This window comes from Neovison vison, chromosome X (assembly GCF_020171115.1).
Source record: "Neovison vison isolate M4711 chromosome X, ASM_NN_V1, whole genome shotgun sequence".
Classification (NCBI taxonomy): domain Eukaryota; kingdom Metazoa; phylum Chordata; class Mammalia; order Carnivora; family Mustelidae; genus Neogale; species Neogale vison.
This window is the reverse complement of record NC_058105.1, coordinates 1201870-1219811: the sequence shown is the minus strand read 5'-3', so window position 1 is coordinate 1219811 and position 17942 is coordinate 1201870. Positions and strand designations below refer to the sequence as shown.

At 54.8% G+C, this 17942-nt stretch overlaps 1 protein-coding gene across 2 annotated transcripts; it reads left to right on the top strand.

The window, feature by feature from the left end:
• Positions 1-249: 249 nt before the first annotated feature.
• Positions 250-11389, top strand: TAFAZZIN (tafazzin, phospholipid-lysophospholipid transacylase). 2 transcript variants are annotated; one of them, XM_044235078.1, is made up of 10 exons: positions 250-715; positions 885-1013; positions 2049-2094; positions 2340-2425; positions 9568-9648; positions 9719-9760; positions 9928-9990; positions 10149-10201; positions 10785-10862; positions 11012-11389. In XM_044235078.1, the coding sequence occupies exons 1-10, from the start codon at positions 607-609 to the stop codon at positions 11111-11113; spliced, it is 789 nt and encodes a 262-aa protein (XP_044091013.1). In that variant the 5' UTR covers positions 250-606; the 3' UTR covers positions 11114-11389. The 2 variants fall into 2 exon arrangements, with proteins under 2 accessions (XP_044091013.1, XP_044091014.1); XM_044235079.1 differs by lacking the exons at positions 10149-10201; positions 10785-10862; positions 11012-11389 and adding an exon at positions 10269-10488.
• Positions 11390-17942: the final 6553 nt, after the last annotated feature.

Sequence of the window (17942 nt, the reverse complement as noted above, 5' to 3'; positions counted from 1 at the left end):
GTTAATTCCGTTATATGAATTTTGCCTCAATGAAAATAAAGGGGAAGAAGAACTAAAGTAAAAGTGCCGTGAACCCCAGCCTTTAGCGGTGTCCCGTCATTGCGCTGCGGAGCCCGGTTAGCTCCGGGCACCTCCGGACGCGCAGCCCCCGCTGCCGGGAACGTGCTCGGCGCGGCGCGGTGGGGCGGGGCCACACGGCCCCAGGGCCCGCCCCCGCTGCCGTCAAGCGGCCTCATAGCCTTTTACGACAGGCAGCGGAGAACGGGCCGCCGTCGCTGGCTCGGTTTCGGGCGGGGCCGCGGGGCTCCTGGCTGCCACCGCCGGGCCCGTTCGCTTCTCACTGCGACCCCCGGCTCCTGACCCCAGTAGCGGCTCGTCTGTGGCGAGAGAGCGGGGGCCGGCCCGGCCCTGGCCTGACCTGCGAGGTGACCTTGGTCGAGTCCCCTGCCGCGTGGAGCCCGTGTGGCGCGGGCCTGTCAGAGACCCAGTTCTCCAGCGGCCGGGGACACAGACCTAGAGCGGCCCCCCACAGGCTGCCCCGTGGCAGGGGAAGCGCCGGGCCGCCTGGGGAGTGGGGAGCGGGGGAGCTCGGTGGGGGCGGGGGAGATGCCCCTGCATGTGAAATGGCCGTTCCCCGCTGTGCCGCCGTTCACCTGGACTCTGGCCAGCAGCGTCGTCATGGGCCTGGTGGGCACCTACAGCTGCTTCTGGACCAGTGAGTGGGCCCAAAGCCGAGGCAGAGTAGACCACGGCTCTCCACGGCCAGCCAGAATTGGGGTTTGGGATTGTGGGCGTGGGTAGGGGCCAGTTTGGCCGGGGGGGAGCCCTGGGACCCAGGGAGAATGAGGCCAAGACCTCTCCCCACAGTTCGTCTCTCCCTCCAGAGTACATGAACCACCTCACCGTCCACAACAAAGAGGTGCTGTACGAGCTCATCGAGAACCGAGGCCCAGCCACGCCCCTCATCACTGTCTCCAATCACCAGTCCTGCATGGATGACCCTCACCTCTGGGGTACCTGGCACCAGGGTTCTGGGCGTAGGGAGGCATGGCGAGAATCCGGGAGGGGGCCACATAAAAGCAGAACCAACTCACTTCTCACTGCGCTCTGTACATATCCCTGGCACTCCTGTTCCTGCGTGTCCTGCACCGACGATGAAAATATGATTGGTGGCCCCTTCAGTGTCCTCTCAGAAAATGACTTGGGAAGGACTTCAGAAATTTGGAGGGACCGAGGAAGTGAGGAAGCAGCTGCAGGGCAAAGTCTGATGGCTGCTTTACTTTGTCGCATCAGGCCTGTGGAACCCTCCATTCTCTAAACTGTGGAAGGTCCCACAGAGTATTAAAACAAATCCAAGAACCATAGGGTATCTTGTCAACGAAGGTGTGGGCTAGAGGCTGGGAGACCCGTGTCCCGCTTCCAGGTTTGCCCCAGGCCGAGTGTGTATCCTTTAACCAGCCTCATTTGGGAGCCCACTTTGCCAACTAGAAGTTCCTGCTCTGCTGACTTCACAGGGAGCTGCTTGGCTCCAGTAACTCAGATGGCTGGGTAGAGGGGTACCCAGAGCTTTTACTGATGAATTCGGGAGGTTAGACTGTTGTAGAGCTCATGGGAAGCTAGTTAGTCAAATCAGAGCCTTTCAGAGCTCACCCTGGCCACTGGGCATAGAAGGGCCTGTAGAGTGCCATAGGCAGACACCGGGGGACCAGGAGGGACCTTTCAGAGCCACTCAGTAACCTAGACTAGTGTGGTGGCAGCAGCAGTGGAGGGGCAGGTGTAGAACAAGAGGCAGTGGCAAAAGATAACGGGGCGGGTGGGGGGGCTAGGCAGGCCAGATGTGGTGACTAATAAGGTATGGGTGAGGGTGGGAAAGAGGGAGGAGCCAGGGCAACGTAGGGTCCAGCCCCAGGGACTGAAAGATGCTGCTTTCAGCCATAGGGAAATGGTAGTGCTGCTGCCTCTGTTCCTCATTCCCTGAAACTGGGTGACAGAAAAAGCTGTTCCCTGGGGACAAGGCAAGCTGGGGCATGAAGCCTTTCCTTCTCTAGGGATCCTGAAACTCCGCCACATCTGGAACCTGAAGTTGATGCGTTGGTGAGGAGGAATGGGCCCCTCGCAGTGGGCCTGGCAGGCCTCACCCGTCTCTGCCCAGATTTGCCCTCCTCCTGCTCTGCCCAGGAGGCGGCGTCCAGCAGTACAGGCAGGGCACGGGGTGGGGTTCCGCAGGCTCTCCTGTGCCTCCTTTCCACACTGCCGACGATGTCAGGCATCATGTTGGGGGAGGGCAGGGAATTAGGGTGCAGGGGAGGCAGGGATGACTGCATCTGTCCCTACTTCAGGACCCCTGCGGCCGCAGACATCTGCTTCACCAGAGAGCTGCACTCCCGCTTCTTCAGCTTGGGCAAGTGTGTGCCCGTGTGCCGAGGTGAGCTGGTCCTCCAAGAGGGGCTCGTGGGCGAGTGAATGCAGGGAGGCACTTCTGCAGCCTTCTCTGCTTTTCTTCGGAGCGGGGACTGGTGGTCAGTGCTTTTGCTCAAGCAGTCCTGGGAGTGGAGGGACCCTGGTGGGACAGCCTGGGCACAGAGGGGGCCAGCGGCCACTGCGCTGCTAGTGTGACTCCCAGTTGCACTGCGTGGCTGCAGAGGTGGTACTGGCTGCCGGAGGAGTGAGGGGCTTGTGGAGAGTATGCATTTCCCGGGACTGCCTGAGGGCTGTGTGAACCTGGACTGTGGCACTAGAAGCCAAGGAGGCATTGTCCGCAGCTAAGAGACTCAGCCATAGGAGGGTGGCGTCATGGGTCTGTGGCGGTGGTGGCATGTGCTGGAAGCTGCGGCGTTTTGGAAGACAGGCTTGCGGGGTGAGGGTGTGACACTGAGGGCCTCAGGAGGTGAGGGCCGTTTTGATCCCCATTCTCCACATAAAGGGGTTTGGATGAATTAATCCGCTGGCCCAGGGTCATGGGGCGAGAGGTGGCAAAGCCAGGATTTGAATCCAGGTTGCTTTTTTGTCTGGGAAAGGACGATATTTTCTAGGCAGAGTATGAAAGGAAAGGCACTCGAGACACAGGAAGCACATGCCAGGCCCTGAAGAGGTAAGCGATAAATGTAGAAAGTGTAGGTTGCAGGCCAGCCAAATGTGAAGGTTCCGGAACAATCGTGTTAGGAATTTTGGACTCTATTCTGTCATCAGGCCAGTGATGTGCTTCCTTCTGTGGTTCAGAGAGAGAAACCATCCCTGCCGCAGCGTGGCTTGTCGGGGGAGGGGGAGCAGAGCTCGGTGGAGGCCGGGAGCCCAGGTAGGGGCTCGCTGGGTCATTCCGGCAGCAGCAGACCATCGTAGCTGCGTCTCTGGAGGCCACTGCGGACAGCTGGAGGCAGAGTAGACAGGATTTGTTGACAGACTGAGTGTGGGAAGGGGTACGGAAAAGATAGCTTGAGGACGAGGCTAGGTGACGTCTGATGGCACTGAGCCACTGGGAGGAGGGGACGGACGACAGGCAGTGTGAGGGTTGAAAAGGAGGGCTGTTGGGTTTTGCACATGTTTCATTGGAGGAGCCTGTCGCCCGAGGAGGGCAGCGGTCCCAGAGGCAGTGGGATGTGCAGTTCCGGAGCTCAGAAGAGCGCTCGGGCACGTAGCAGGGACTCAGCGACTAACAGTTGGCAGAAGAAGAGGGAAGACGGCAGCGAGGGAGAGCGGATGGCCAGCAGGCGCTAGGACGGCAGCTTAGAGTGTGAGCAGAGACACAGGCCACCAGGGCATCAGGAAGCAGTGGCCAGGCAGGAAGGAAGCAAAGCAGGGCCCCTTGGCACTGGAGAAGCCTCCAGGGACCCTGCAGAAGCCATTGCTGTGAAGTGACAGCCACAGGAGGGAGTGGGGATCGCAGGGGTGTCCACCCCTCCCAGAAGGTCCGCCAGAAGAGGAAGAGGGAGGAGGCGGTAACCAAAGGGTGTCAGAGGTCAAGGGAGAGTTTCTTACTTCTGCGGGGGAAACGCAGTAAAGTAACCTCAAAAAAATGAAGGGTTTTTAATGACAAGCTGCAGCACTCAGATCCTCGCATCTGCTCTTTGGAGCCACCAGCTCTGAGTGCTTCACTTCTTGCTGCGTTTGAAGGCTGCTTGGTTTCCCCAGAACACAGCTACGACTGTTGCGGCGAGTGCCCGTGGCGTCCTGTGATGGGGGCTCGGCTCAGGTGCCTGATCTCAGGTCCTCCCTTCTGCGACCTCACACACAGGCTTTCTGTGTCCATGTCTTTTTTCTTAAGTTGTATGTATTTAACTTTTAAGTTGATTTATTTTTTTAATGGGGTGTCAAACGCATGACCCTGAGATCAGGAGTCACATGCTTTTCTGACTGAGCCACCCAGGCGCCCTCCACGTCAACTTCTTGTCTTGTTCTGCTTTTTGCTCTGCATCTAAGTTTTACTGTATGGTTAAAACCAGAAAACTGGGGGTGCCTGGGTGGCTCCGTTAGTTAGGTGTCTGCCTTGGGCGCAGCTCATGATCCCAGGATCCTGGGATTGAGTCCCACATCGGGCTCCCTGCTCAGCGGCGAGCCTGCTCCTCCCTCTGCCTGCTGCTTCTCCTGCTTGTGCTCTCTCTCTGACAAATAAATAAATAAAAATATTTAAAAAATCTTAATTCTCAGCACCTTCAGGGAGAGAAAGTGGACAGGGACAAGCTATTTTTCAAACACATGTGATGTGGAGCAAAGATCTAACAGATTTTGTTAAAGTAAAGGAAGTATCTGGCTTCCTTGGCTTCTCTGTTCCAAAATACTCCATTTCCCTCCCAAGTACAGGCTTTATGATATGAAGTATCAAAGTGATCTTGGACAAGCAGAAGTAGCATTTGCAGAAGCTAGATACTCATGTGTTGTGCCAAAATCATGGTAGTAGTATTTTTTCCCTTTATTTATTTAAAATTTCTCTTTTTTAAAAAAAAAGATTTTAAGTATTTATTTGAGAGACAGAGAGAGAGATCACAGAGGCAGAGGGAGAAGCAGGCTCCCCGCTGAGCAGAGAGCCTCATGTTGGGCTCGATCCCAGGACTCTGGGATCATGACCCGAGCCGAAGGCAGATTCTTTTTTTTTTTTTTAAGATTTTATTTATTTGATAGAAAGAGAGAGATAGCAAGAGAGAGAACGCAAGCACAGGGAGTGGGAGAGGGAGGAGCAAGCTTCCCACAGAGCAGGGAGCCTGAGATGCGAGGCTCGATCTTAGGACCCCAGGATCCTGACCTGACTGAAGACAGACACTGAACTGACTGAGCCACCCAGATAGCCCTTATTCATTCATTCATTCATTTGTGTGTGTGTGTGTGTGTGTTTAAGTAGGCTCCATGCCCAGTGTGGGGCTTGAACTCATAACCCTGAGATCAAGAGTTGCATGCTCTACCAACTGAGCCAGCCAGGTGCCCCTAAGTCTCATCCTTTTTTAAGACTCCGGAATTTTCTGTGTGTGTATCTGTGTATACACCACATCTTTCTTCATTCATGTATTGGCGAATACATGGCTTGGTTCCCTATCTTGGCTACTGTGAAGCTGCAGTAAACACAGGGCTGCATGTATCTTTTTTAAAGAAAGTTATTTATTTGAGTGAGAGAGGACGAGCAGGGGCAGAGGCAGAGGGAGAGGGAGAGGCAGACTCCCCGCTGAGCAGGGAGCCAGATGCGGGGCTCCATCCCAGGACCTTGAGATCATGGCCTGAGCTGAAGGCAGATACTTAACCAACTGAGCCACCCAGGTGCCCCATCTACATATTAATTTTGTATCCTGAAATTTTATTAAATTCATTTATTGGGGCGCCTGGGTGGCTCAGTGGGTTAAAGCCTTTGCCTTCGGCTCAGGTCATGATCCCAGGGTCCTGGGATCGAGCCCCGCATCAGGCTCTCTGCTCAGCAGGGAGACTGCTCCCTCCTCCTCTCTCTCTCTGTGTGCCTCTCTGCCTACTTGTGATCTCTGTCTGTCAAATAAGTAAATATAATCTTTAAAAAAAATTCATTTATTACTTCTAATAACTTTTTGGTGAAGTCTTTAGAGTTTTCTATGCATAGTATCATGTCATCTACAAATAGAGATAGCTTAACTCCTTCCTCATCAAAATGGATGCCTCTTATTTCTTTTTCTTTTCTTTTTTTTTTAAAAGACTATTTATTTGAAAGAGTGAGGGAAAGCAAGAGGGCAAAGGAGAAGGAGAAGCAATACTCCCCATGGAGCAGAGACCTGATGTGGGGCTGGATCCCAGGATGCTGAGACCATGACCTGAGCTGAAGGCAGAGGCTTAACCCACTGAACCACCTATACACCCCTCATTTCTTTTTCTGGTCTGATCGCTGAGGCTAGGATTTGTAGTACAATGTTGAATAAAAACGGCAAGAGTGGACATCCTTGTCTTATTCCTAACCTTAGAAGAAAATCTCAGTTTTTCTGCATTGAGCATGATGTCAGCTGTGGTCTGTCATAGGTGGCCTTTATTATGTTGAGTTATGTTCTCTCTAAACCCTCTTTGTAGGGGTGCCTGGGTGGCTCAGTCAGCTAAGCGTCTGCCTTCAGCTTAGGTCATGATCTCAGGGTCCTGGGATCAAGCCCCACATTGGGCTCCCTGCTCAGCAGAGAGCCTGCTTCTCCCTCCCCCTCTGCCGTTCCCTCGCTTGTATGCTCTTTCTCTCTCTCTCTGTCAAATAAATAAATAAAATCTTTAAAAAAAAAAGAAAAAAAGTAAACCCATTTTGTTGAGAATTTTTATCATGAACAGATGTTGAATTTTGTCAAAATGCTTTTTCTGGGGGTACCTGGGTAGCTCAGTCGTTAAGCATCTGCCTTCTGCCTTTGGCTCAGGTCATGATCTCAGGGTCCTGGGATCGAGCCCTGCATCGGACTTCCTGCTTCTCCTTGTCCCACTGCCCCTGCTTGTGCTCCCTCTCTTGCTGTGTCTCTCTCTGTCATAAATAAATACAATCTTTTTAAAAAATGCTTTTTCTGGGGCGCCTGGGTGGATCAGTTGGGTTAAAGCCTCTGCCTTTGGCTCACGTCATGATCCCAGGGTCCTGGGATGGAGCCCCGCATCGGGCTCTCTGCTCAGCGGGGAGGCTGCTTCCTCCTCTCTCTCTGCCTGCCTCTCTGCCTACTTGTGATCTCTGTCTGTCAAATAAATAAATAAATAAATAAAATCGTTTTGAAAAATGTTTTTTCTGCATCTATTATGATTGTATGATTGTCACCCTTTGTTTTGTTAGCAGGGTCTCTAGCATTGATTCGCAGATACTGAACCACCCTTCCATCCTTGGAATAAATCCCACTCCACAGTGGCGAATAATCCTTCTAACGTGTTGTTGGATTCAGTTTGCTAGTATGTCGTTGAGGGTTTATGCGTCTGTGTTCATAGGGCTATTGTCCTGTAGTCCTGTCCTCTTTTTTTGTAATGTCTTTGGTTTTGGTATCAAGCTGATGTTGGCCTCACAGAACATATTTGGAAACCTTCCTTCCTCTTCCATTTTTTGGAATAGTTTGAGAAGAATAAATATTATCTCTTCTTTAAATGTTTGGCAGAATTCACCTGTGAAGCCATCTGGTTTGTTTGTCGGGAGTTTTTGTTTTGTTTTATTTATTTATTTGACGGACAGAGATCACAAGTAGGCGGAGAGGGAGACAGAGAGAGGAGGAAGCAGGCTCCCCACTGAGCAGAGAACCCGATGCGGGGCTCGATCCCAGGACCTGGGATCATGACGTGCATGAGCTGAAGGCAGAGGCTTTAACCCACTGAGGTACCCAGGCGCCGCTGTCGGGAGTTTTTTTGATGACCAATTCAGATAATCATTCACTAGTAGTTGGCCTGTTCTGCTTTTCTGTTTCTTCCTGATTCCGTGTTGAGTGTGTCTCTCTCTTTCAGGTTGTCCAGCTTTTTGTTGTGTAATTTTTCATGCTCCTCTTGTGGTCCTTGGTGGATCTGTGGTACCGGTCGTTCATTCTCCTCTTTTCTTGCTGAGTTTAGCTAGAGGTTTATCAATTTTATCTTTTCAAAGACCCAGCTCTTGGTTCCATTGATATTTTTTTAGTCTATTTCATTTATTTCCACTCTGATGTAATTATCATTTCCTCCTTCTACTAACTTTGGGTTTTGTTCTTTTTCTAGTTCTTCTGGGTGTGAGGTTAGATCAAGGTTTTTCATGTTTCTTGAACTGGCGCGTGCAGCTCTGCATTTCCTTCTTAGAACTGCTGGCAGTGTCCCAGAGCTTGAGGAGCCTTGTAGTTTAGCATGATTTGCATTTCAAGTCGGATGGTGCTGTCGCAGTGAGGTTTGGTGGAGATGGACGTGGCACACCGAAGCCCCCTCCTACCAGGGAAAGCTGTGCCGCGGAGGGGAAGCCCTGCTCTCCCGACGCCCTGAGAAGCCACCGGGACCGGCTGCTCCTCAACTCCAGCCCCTGTGGGAGCTGCTGGGCCAGATTCCCACTGGGTTGGCTTGAGTCGAGCCTCCTGGATGGCTCTCTAGCACCTTCTAAACACTCGGCCTTGCAGAGAACAGGTTAAAAGCTCATTTCCTGGTGCACTGACTTGAGATAGCCCCAATGTCTGTCTCCTTGTCTTTATGGTGTGTCTCTCCCTCCTTGATGAGGCCGCCCGTCATTGTCCAAGGTAGAGGTTCTGGCCGCGGGGTCACAGCGCATCCCCACTGGGCTCCCAGCTAAAGGCCAGCGCATAGCGTTGGGCACCCGTATCTGCACTGTTGCTCACTGCCAGGCCCCCCGGGGCTCAGAGTCAGGGTCTCCAGGTGTCTCCACGGTGGGTGTTGTTAGCCTTGGGGGCACTTAAACCCCCATTTTTTCAGCCTAGCGAGTTTGACTTTTTCCCGGCTCTCAGTGACACCACATGTCGCATCGATGTTCTCCCTTTCCCAAGAGGCTTCAATAACGAGAGTCTAGTTTCTGGGGGAGCCCCATGAGGGGCAAAGGGGTCAGCTGGGAGGGAGGGATGGTGGAGGCTGAGGGCTCAGGTGGGGCTGGGAGGCCTGTGGAGAGTGGCTGTGGTGACTGGCCCAGCCGAGAGGCAGGAAAGGGTCGCTGTGCAGGGTCTGAGGCCCCCGTGAGGCTGGAAATCACGAACAGACTTGGTTTGCTCCTGCGATGCCCTCAGGGCCAGGGGTGGCAGACAGTAGGCTTGCCCCAGGGGTGGTGTACCCCTAGGGGAAAGGCTGCAGGAGCTGAAGGGGGGCTTAGCGGGCAGGGAGCGAGGGTGTCCGCGGAGCAGCGGGCGGGGCTGCGGGGGAGGGACAGGCAGGCAGAAGGTGGGCTTGGAGGCCACTGGAGGAGTTGCCAGATTGGAAGTTCAGTTGGAGGCGCTTGGAGACAGTGATGCTGCCTTGTCCGTGAGAGGTACTTGGAGGGTTAGAGGTTACCATTGAACAACTGCTGTCGTGGGCCCCAGGGCAACCGTGGCTGAGTCCCCGGGGACAGGGATCGGAGGGTGTCCGCATGGGTCGTGTGGTGGAGATGACGGAGTCCTTGAGCTGCCAGAGCAAGGAGGGCGCCCCGGCAGAATGGTGACCGATGGCGCGGCCTTTTCCCGGCAGGAGATGGCGTCTACCAGAAGGGAATGGACTTCATTCTGGATAAGCTCAACCACGGGGACTGGGTGCACATCTTCCCAGAAGGTCAGTGGCGCTGGTGGGGTTGCGCACACACCCAGCTTCCCAGCCTCACACCTGTCCTGTCTCTCAACAGGGAAGGTGAATATGAGCTCCGAGTTCCTGCGCTTTAAGTGGGGTAGGTGCTGCTGCCCGGCGGCCTGGGAAGGGTGTGTGGGTGGGGCCGGGGCCGGGGGCACCCAGACCAGAGCAGTTGGTCTTAATTGGAGGTGGGCAGCGGTGGCTTTGCCGTAGGCTGGCACCGACGTTGGCTTGTGCCAACGTTTCCGCCTCTCCCCGGGGCAGGAATCGGACGCCTGATTGCCGAGTGTCATCTCAACCCCGTCATCCTGCCACTGTGGCATGTCGGTGAGCATCCCTCTCGGGCCGAGGCTGCAGCCTGGGGGTGAGCGCAGGGAAGGGGGGGGCTTCCCTAGGTTTGGGGAGAGTTCCACAGGGAGAGGGACCCCGGGGTGGAGGGGGCTGGGGCTTCCTTTGTTCCCAGGCCTCTGTCCATTGTGCTGCAGGAATGAACGATGTCCTCCCTAACAGCCCACCCTACTTCCCCCGCTTTGGACAGGTGGGTACGGGCTGCTGGCCTTCGTCTGTCTGTCTTGCCTGCCATCTGCCTCTTGTCTCCCACTTAGCACCACTGAGGCCAGATTCAGCTGCAGCAGGGGGACCGAGTGGAACAGACAGAGAGGGCCTTCCTGGCATCGAGGCTGGTAGAAGGAGAGCAAGAGGAACCAAGCCGGGTGGGGGGAGCCCTGGGGTCTAAGCAGGACTTGAATGTCTCTCAGCCTGACTACCTTGTTTTATTTTATTTTTTAGAAGATTTTATTTGACAGAGAGCGAGCGAGAGCAGGAACACAAGCAGGGGGAGTGGGAGAGGGAGAAGCAGGCCTCCCGCTGAGCAGGGAGCCCGATGTGGGACTCGATTCCAAGACCCCGGGATCACGACCTGAGCCGAAGGCAGAGGCTTTAACCCACTGAGCCCCCCCAGGCGCCCCCTCCCCATCCCCACACACAACCTTGTTTTAAAGAGGGAGCGTGGCCGTGAGGGAGCATGCAGCAAGTCAGGGGCAGGACTTAGCTTCTGGCTGTCTGGGGTGGTTGGGCCACAGCTTGTTTCTGTCACGCGCTGGTGGCTGCTCTCCCTGCAGAAAATCACGGTGCTGATCGGGAAGCCCTTCAGTGCTCTGCCTGTGCTCGAACGGCTCCGGGCCGAGAACAAGTCGGCTGTGAGTTGCCTTTCTCCCCGGCGCCTCCTCCACCCGCCTGCCCTGGGCTACCCTGTGGCTGGCGTGGCCTCTCCCGGCACCCTCGGCCTCCCAGGGCCCCAGGCCAAACTACCGAAGGCCTGCAGGTGAGCCCCCGTCCTTCTCCTCAGGTGGAGATGCGCAAAGCTCTGACCGACTTCATTCAGGAAGAATTTCAGCACCTGAAGAGCCAGGCGGAGCAGCTGCACCAGCACCTGCAGCCCGGGAGGTAGACGTCAGCCTGCCACAAGCCTGCCAGCTCCTGTCCCCCGCCTGCTCCCTCTGGCCCCCAGGCCCGGGAAAGAGGCAGCTCCGACCTGGGACCCAGCTGCCTGCTCTCGGTGCTGCCTTTGGGTCCTTGCACGGCACAGAGCTCACCTGGGGGACAGACTGGTGTTTTGAGGTCACATACATTTTTCAGACAGATGTGTGCAGAAGCCCTGGCAGGTGTCCTGCCCTCATCAGCGAGCATCCCTCCCCCCCCCTGCTCCGAGCTGCTTCAGTGGAAGGAAGCGTTTCAGCTGCTCCTCCCACTTGGGCACGAAAGAAAGGAGAAACTTGGGCGGGGCTCCTCTCTTGCCTCCAGGTGTCCCCTTCCCAGCGCTGGCATCAGGACGGAAGGGACTTGAGGGGGCGCAGGTGGCCAGGCCGGAACTTTGGTCTTCTCCCACCTGCCCCGATCTGGGAGCCGCTGACCACCTCCTCAGAGACGGCCGCCAGCCTCGTCTTCCTTCTGCCCGCACTTTGCACAGGCGTGGGGTCCTTGGGCAGGGCCCAGTCCTGGGCTGTAGGCGGACAAGCCGCCTTTTGCCAGAAGCGGAGCCCCACTGAACGGAGCCTGTGGCAAGGGGCTGAGACCCTGTCCCTTGCCCGTGTGCCCGGGCCCGCCAGCTGCTCTGTCTTCCACCTCCCTGGTATCCCTTGAGTCCCATGGGACCTGGGTTTTCATGTTTTGTAACCAATAAAGCATCTGTGTTGTGTTTTACCTCTGGCTTCTTCACGGGTCAGGCCGTGAGGCAGCTGCTAGACAGGAAGGCTGGACCCTTAGAGCAACAAGGGCCCTTGAGCACACCAAGCTCTCACTGTAAGCTTCAGTCATTATCGGGGCGCCTGGGTGGCTCAGTTGGTTGTGTCCAACCTTTTTAAGATTTTATTTATTTGACAGCATGCGAGCACACACGTGCACACATGGGGAGCGACAGGCAGAAGGAGAGGGAGAAGCAGGCTCCCCGTGGAGCCGGGAGCCCAATGTGGGGCTCAATCCCAGGACTCTGGGATTATCACCAGAGCTGAAGGCAGATGCTTCACCAACAGAGCCACCCAGGAATCCCTAAAACTCTTGATCTCAGTTCCGGTCTTGATCTCAGGGTTGTGAGTTCAAGCCCTGTGTTGGGCTCCATGCTGGGCTTGGAGCCTACTTGGAAAAAAAAAAAAAACAAAACAGAAAACCTCAGTCATTATCTGTAATGCCCATAACAAACTAGCAAAGGTACGGATTAATCTTATTTTGCAAAGGAGACAGAGCGAGCCTAACGGACTTGATTCCAAACCCAAATCCAGCAAGGTAGGGAGAAGCAGAGAGCAATTCCGTCCTCCCCAAGCTCGTTCCTGGGAGGGACAATGTCTCCAAAGGGCCCAGCAAGCCACTGTGAGCAGCACACGCTGTGATGCGAGGTGAGGGGGGCCTCCTTGGCTGAGCTCGAGGCCCTTGGTAGGAGCACAGGCCGGGCTGGTGGTGCTCCTGGTGGAAGCAGAAGCAAGTCCTCTAGAGCGAAGTGAGCTCCGCCTAGGTCTCCAGTCCACCCATGAGTTAAGATGCCCCCAGAAGACCACAAAGATCACCAGACATGAGGAGATGAAGCCCCAACCTGCACAGAGCTCCACGTTTTTATTACTCTCCATGGGTTTTTTTTTTAAGATTTTATTCATTTATTTGACAGAGAGAGATCACAAGCAGGCAGAGAGACAGGGAGAGAGGGAAGCAGGCTCCCCGCTGAGCAGAGAGCCCGATGCGGGGCCCGCCGATCCCAGGACCCCGAGACCGTGACCTGAGCTGAAGGCAGAGGCTTTAATCCACTGAGCCACCCAGGCGCCCCTCTTTTTCCTAGCTTTATTTTAGTTTATTTTGAGAGAGAGAGAGAGTGTGTCTGTGTGTGAATGCAAGGGGGAAGGCGCAGAGAGAGGGAGAGAGAGAGAATCCCCTCGCTGTGTGTGGAGCCTGACTTGGGGCTCAATCTCACGACCCTGAGATCATGACCCGAGCCGAAATCAAGAGTTGAATTCTTACCAGTTGAGCTACCCGGGTGCCCTATATGAGGAAAATCTGAACACTTTGTTGAAAGACATTAAAGAAGACCTGAGTCAATAAAGATCCCAAGCTCATGAACAGGAAGATTTGAGAATAACAAAGATGTCAGTTCTCCGGAACTGAGCTATTGAATATATAGATTAGGGGTGGCCGGGGGGCTCAGTCAGGGAAGTGTCCACCTTCAGCTCAGGTCGTGATCCCAGGGTGCTGGGGTCAAGCCCCATGTCAGGCTTTGCGCTCAGCGCAGACTCTGCTAGAAGCTCTCTCTCCCTCTGTCCCTCTGCCCCCACCCCGCCCCACACGCTCTCTAATAAATAAATCTTTAAAAAAATTAAAATAGGGGCACCTGGGTTGCTCAGTGTGTTAGGCCTCTGCCTTTGGCTTGGGTCCTGGTCTCAGGGTCCTGGGATCGAGCCCCGCATCGGGCTCTCCGCTCAGCGGGGAGCTTGCTTTCCTCTCTCTCCCTCTGCCTGCCTCTCTGCCTACTTGTGATCCCTCTCTGACAAATAAATAAATAAAGTTAAAAAAAATAAAGTAAATAAATACATTGGATTAGGGCTCGTTCTAAAGAATGCAGCATGACCTCATCGTAGCTAATTGCATTTGCCAAGAGCCTATTTCCGAATAAGGTCACGTTCTGAAGGTCCAGGTGGGCGTGAATTTCCTGGGACATTATCCAACCCAGCACATATACCCTAGGACCTGGAAAGTCCCCACCTAGTAATTCACACCACAGGACGTATCCACGATCGTTGGCAGCACCGTTGGCCATACTAAGCAAAGTGGGAGACCACTCAAATGTCCTTCGCCAGCAATATGGCTCAATGGCCGGCAGAATATTTATCTAGGGGATATTGCCGTCACATTCAGAGACGCATACTTAATGGGTACCAGCGTCTGAATGTTGGTGTCCGCCCCCAACCGCCACCAGATTCCCGTGTTGAAACCTGGAGCTGTCATCACTGGGATTAGCGCCTCCTGACAGGCCCCGGAGAGCTCTGCCCCTGCACCCCCGCCCCGCGAGGATACAATGCAGGGTCTGCAACCTGCACCCGGGCCCTCGCCCTGCCTCATGGCACCCTGATCTTGGACTTCCAGCCTCCAGAGCTGTGAGCAAGTAGTTTTTTCCTTTTTTATTATTATTTTTTAAATTTCTGCTGTTGATAACGACCCAGTCTGTGGTATTTTGTTCAAACAGCTGCAACAAATTAATGCAGTTGGTAAAATCATAAGAACTGAAGTGCTGGGGCGCCTGGGTGGCTCAGTGGGTTAAGCCGCTGCCTTCGGCTCAGGTCATGATCTCGGGGTCCTGGGATCGAGTCCCGCATCGGGCTCTCTGCTCAGCAGGGAGCCTGCTTCCTCCTCTCTCTCTGCCTGCCTCTCTGCCTACTGTGATCTCTCTCTGTCAAATAAATGAATAAAATCTTTAAAAAAAAAAAAAAGAACTGAAGTGCTGATCACAGAAGTTAGGTTCACGGTCACTTTGGGGGACGTGAGAGGGAGGCGATCAGTCCTCGGGGATATACCTCGGGGGTATAGACGTTTGAATTCTTGAACTGGATGATGCCAAGGGAGCGTTTGCTTTGGTAAGTCATTGCACTGTATATCTTTGTCTTGCGCCCTTTTCCACCTTTTCGGTCAGCCTGTGGGTCCGGCCAGCTGAGGCAAGTGGGGAGTGTGTGGGGGAGGAGAGCCTGCGAAGCGCTGTGCCGAGGTCTGGGCGAGTGGGCCCTAGCTGTGGCTTCCATCCTGCTGGGGGGTCGCACTAGGGGTGACGGGGAATTCGGGAGTGAAGTGGCGGCCCCCTTCCTCTCATTCTCACAGCAAACTCAGCACAGGGCTCGAGGTTTGGGCAGCAGTGTTCCAGGGCCACCGACTGGCTCATTTCCAGGGGGTCGAAAGGCTCCCACAGTGGCCATGGCGGTCTTCTGGTCCCCGGATCATCGCTGTACTGGGGGCCTCCTTAAATCTGGCCCTTCCAGGTCCTCTCCTGCCTGGCGATGGGCAAGGAGGATGGCTCTTAAGGGAAGGAGGAGCCCGAATAATTGTGGACAACGGTGCTGTCTATCAGGCACCTGCACATCTTGCATTCGTAAGTCACCAAGGACCTCACGGCAGAAAGACTGGGACCCGCAGGGAGCAGCCCCGCGCGGGCCCGCAAGAGAAAGAAGCCCGCAGCTGTGGCAGGCGGGCACACTGGACAGTGCCGCAGTGGGACAAAGCTATCTGTGCCCCCGCGCAGGACTGCAGACGGGATGGCGCCATTCCGTCAAGCTCAAGTACAAGGAGACTAAGCCCTAGACTGTTCGTGGGCACATACAAAAGTGGTCCACCCACTAAGAAAAACCGGAGAATGGCAAGCGTCAGATTCAGGCTTGCGATGACTTCTGTACCTCCCTCCCGGCCCCGTCTCTCCTGCTTTCCAACATCCATCACCCCGTGTCGTGACTTACTGCCCCATATCTCCCCAGATCAGACTGTGAACTTCTGGGTGGGGGGGGGTCCAAGTCTGACCCAGCGCCTGGCCCATAGCAAGTGCTTTAGGAAGCCTGGAGAGTCACCACTCCAAGGACTGCTGACAGCTCAGAGAGGAATAAAAGCAGCCACGGTTTCCCCACTAAGGATGAAAGCATTTCAGCGAGACTGCTGGCCGGCAAGATCACACTTGAGAGAAAGCCTTTGCCTTTAAACTTGATTTAAACCGTGCTTTTGCGTTCTTCAGTTTGCCCGTGGCCACTGGCTCCTCTTGTCATTCTGTCACCTTCTCCTGGTCCCCAGGACATCCATCCCTGCCCTCGATCCCTTCTCCTCCTTCGTGTGGCACTGTCAGAGAACTTCCATCCCAAAACGTGTGCCTTGCTGGGTCTGTCCAGGGCCTGGAGGCCTTTGCCTACACTAGGATGCCATTTAGGGTCCTCGTTTCTTTCCCCATGGGGCACCAGCCCAGGCAGGCTCTCCAGGACTTTGGTGAGTGACTGAATGAGGGCACGCAAGCCCAGGGCTTGGGGCCCAGGGCTGGTCCCTCCCTTTCCCTCCGTCCGGCTGCCCCAGCTCTGGCTCCACCTTCTCAGGACAATTGCTCCCAGGATCCCTGCCCCCATCCGGCCATCACACCACCTGGTCGTCGTGGGTAATCCCCAGTTCCACCTAGGTTGGTCCCAGACCAGCGAGGCATCAGCCTCTGGGTTCTCTAGCCTTCTCTCTCTGCCCCTCCATGATTCTGGCCAGGCTCCTGTCATTTCTCTCCCAGAGAGGCAACAGCCTCCTGTGGTCTCCCCTAGCATTCTTATCCCCTCCAGCCTGCTCTGCCTTCCCACAGCCAGATCAGCCCTTTAAAATAATGACCCGATCATGGCACCAGGACTTCAAACCCCTCTGGGGCTTCTGGGACTAGAGTAAGCTCCAGTGCAAACCTTTCCCTGCAGCTGGCCTGGACATTGCCACTTGGGGGCCCCACAACACCCCAAATATAACTGTTGCCAACTGACTTTATCTCTCAATCCCCAACTCAGAGAGACCCAAGAGCCACGTCTGGACACTGTTTTCCTCAACCACGTCCTGTCAAGCCCACCTCTTCTCCCCAGGCAGAACTGCCCCTGTCCTAGTCTGAGCCACGTTTGGGACCACCACAGGCACAATCTCTTTGAAGCAGGTTCTCGGACAAACAGAGGCAATCAGGGAGCTGTCCGCCTCGGGGCTGGGCAGCAGTCAGGGTGCAGGCCGTGCGGGGCTCAGCATCCAGCCCTACCTGTGCAGCCTTCCCGCGCTGCTTCTGGAGCGCCACAGGCAAACTGAATTCGCTAAGCACAGGCACGGCCCTGGGTGTGGTGCTTTGCTTCAGCAGCCTCCTGGCTTGAGTTCCAAATGTCCCGGTGTCTAAGGGGCAGGGGCGGTGGCTACAGTGGCTGGACGTACGTAGTGTCCCGGTGTCCAGTCATGGCCGCCCAACTTCCTGCAAGTACAAATGGCGGGTCTGGCGCTCAGCTGACTCTTGCTTTCTTTTTATTTTATTTATTTATTTTTAAAGATTTTATTTATTTATTTGACAGAGATCACAAGTAGGCAGAGAGACAGGCAGAAAAAGGAGGAAGCAGGCTCCCTGCCAAGCAGAGAGCCCGATGCGGGGCTTGATCCCAGGACCCTGATCTCATGACCCGAGCAGAAGGCAGAGGCTTTAACCCACTGAGCCACCCAGGTGCCCCTCTTTCTTTTTATTTTAAAGATTTTATTTATTTATTTGAGAGAGAGAGAGAGAGAGAGCATGAGAGGGGGGAAGGTCAGAGGGAGAAGCAGACTCCCCATGAAGCTGGGAGTCCAGTGTGGGACTCCATCCTGGGGCTCCGGGATCATGACCTGAGCCAAAGGCAGTCGCCTAATGACTGAACCACCCCGGTGCCCCGCTCAGCTGAGTATTTCTGTTGAATGGATCCCTCAAAGGGAAATTGCTTGGTTAGTGGTCAGATGCATTTTCCCGTTTGTTAGATGCTGCCAAATTATACCCCCAAAATGTTCTACCAACCGATTCTCTTACCACTGTGTAGGGGAGACTCTACTTCCTAACACCCTTACCGACAATGGGCATTATCAAACTTTTTTCTTTCTATATATTTTTTAAAAGATTTTATTTATTTATTTGACAGACAGAGATCACAAATAGGCAGAGAGGCAGGCAGAGAGAGAGGGGGAAGAGGTTCCCCGCTGAGCAGAGAGCCTGACGCGGGGCTCGATCCCAGGACCCTGAGATCATGACCTGA

Bases quoted from the DNA above. Each gene is read 5' to 3' on its own strand.
- TAFAZZIN (XM_044235078.1), top strand. From the start codon at position 607: ATGCCCCTGCATGTGAAATGGCCGTTCCCCGCTGTGCCGCCGTTCACC. The intron at 2,426-9,567 runs GTGAGCTGGTCC...TTTTCCCGGCAG, and splicing joins GTGTGTGCCCGTGTGCCGAG to GAGATGGCGTCTACCAGAAG. The intron at 9,761-9,927 runs GTAGGTGCTGCT...TCCCCGGGGCAG, and splicing joins GTTCCTGCGCTTTAAGTGGG to GAATCGGACGCCTGATTGCC.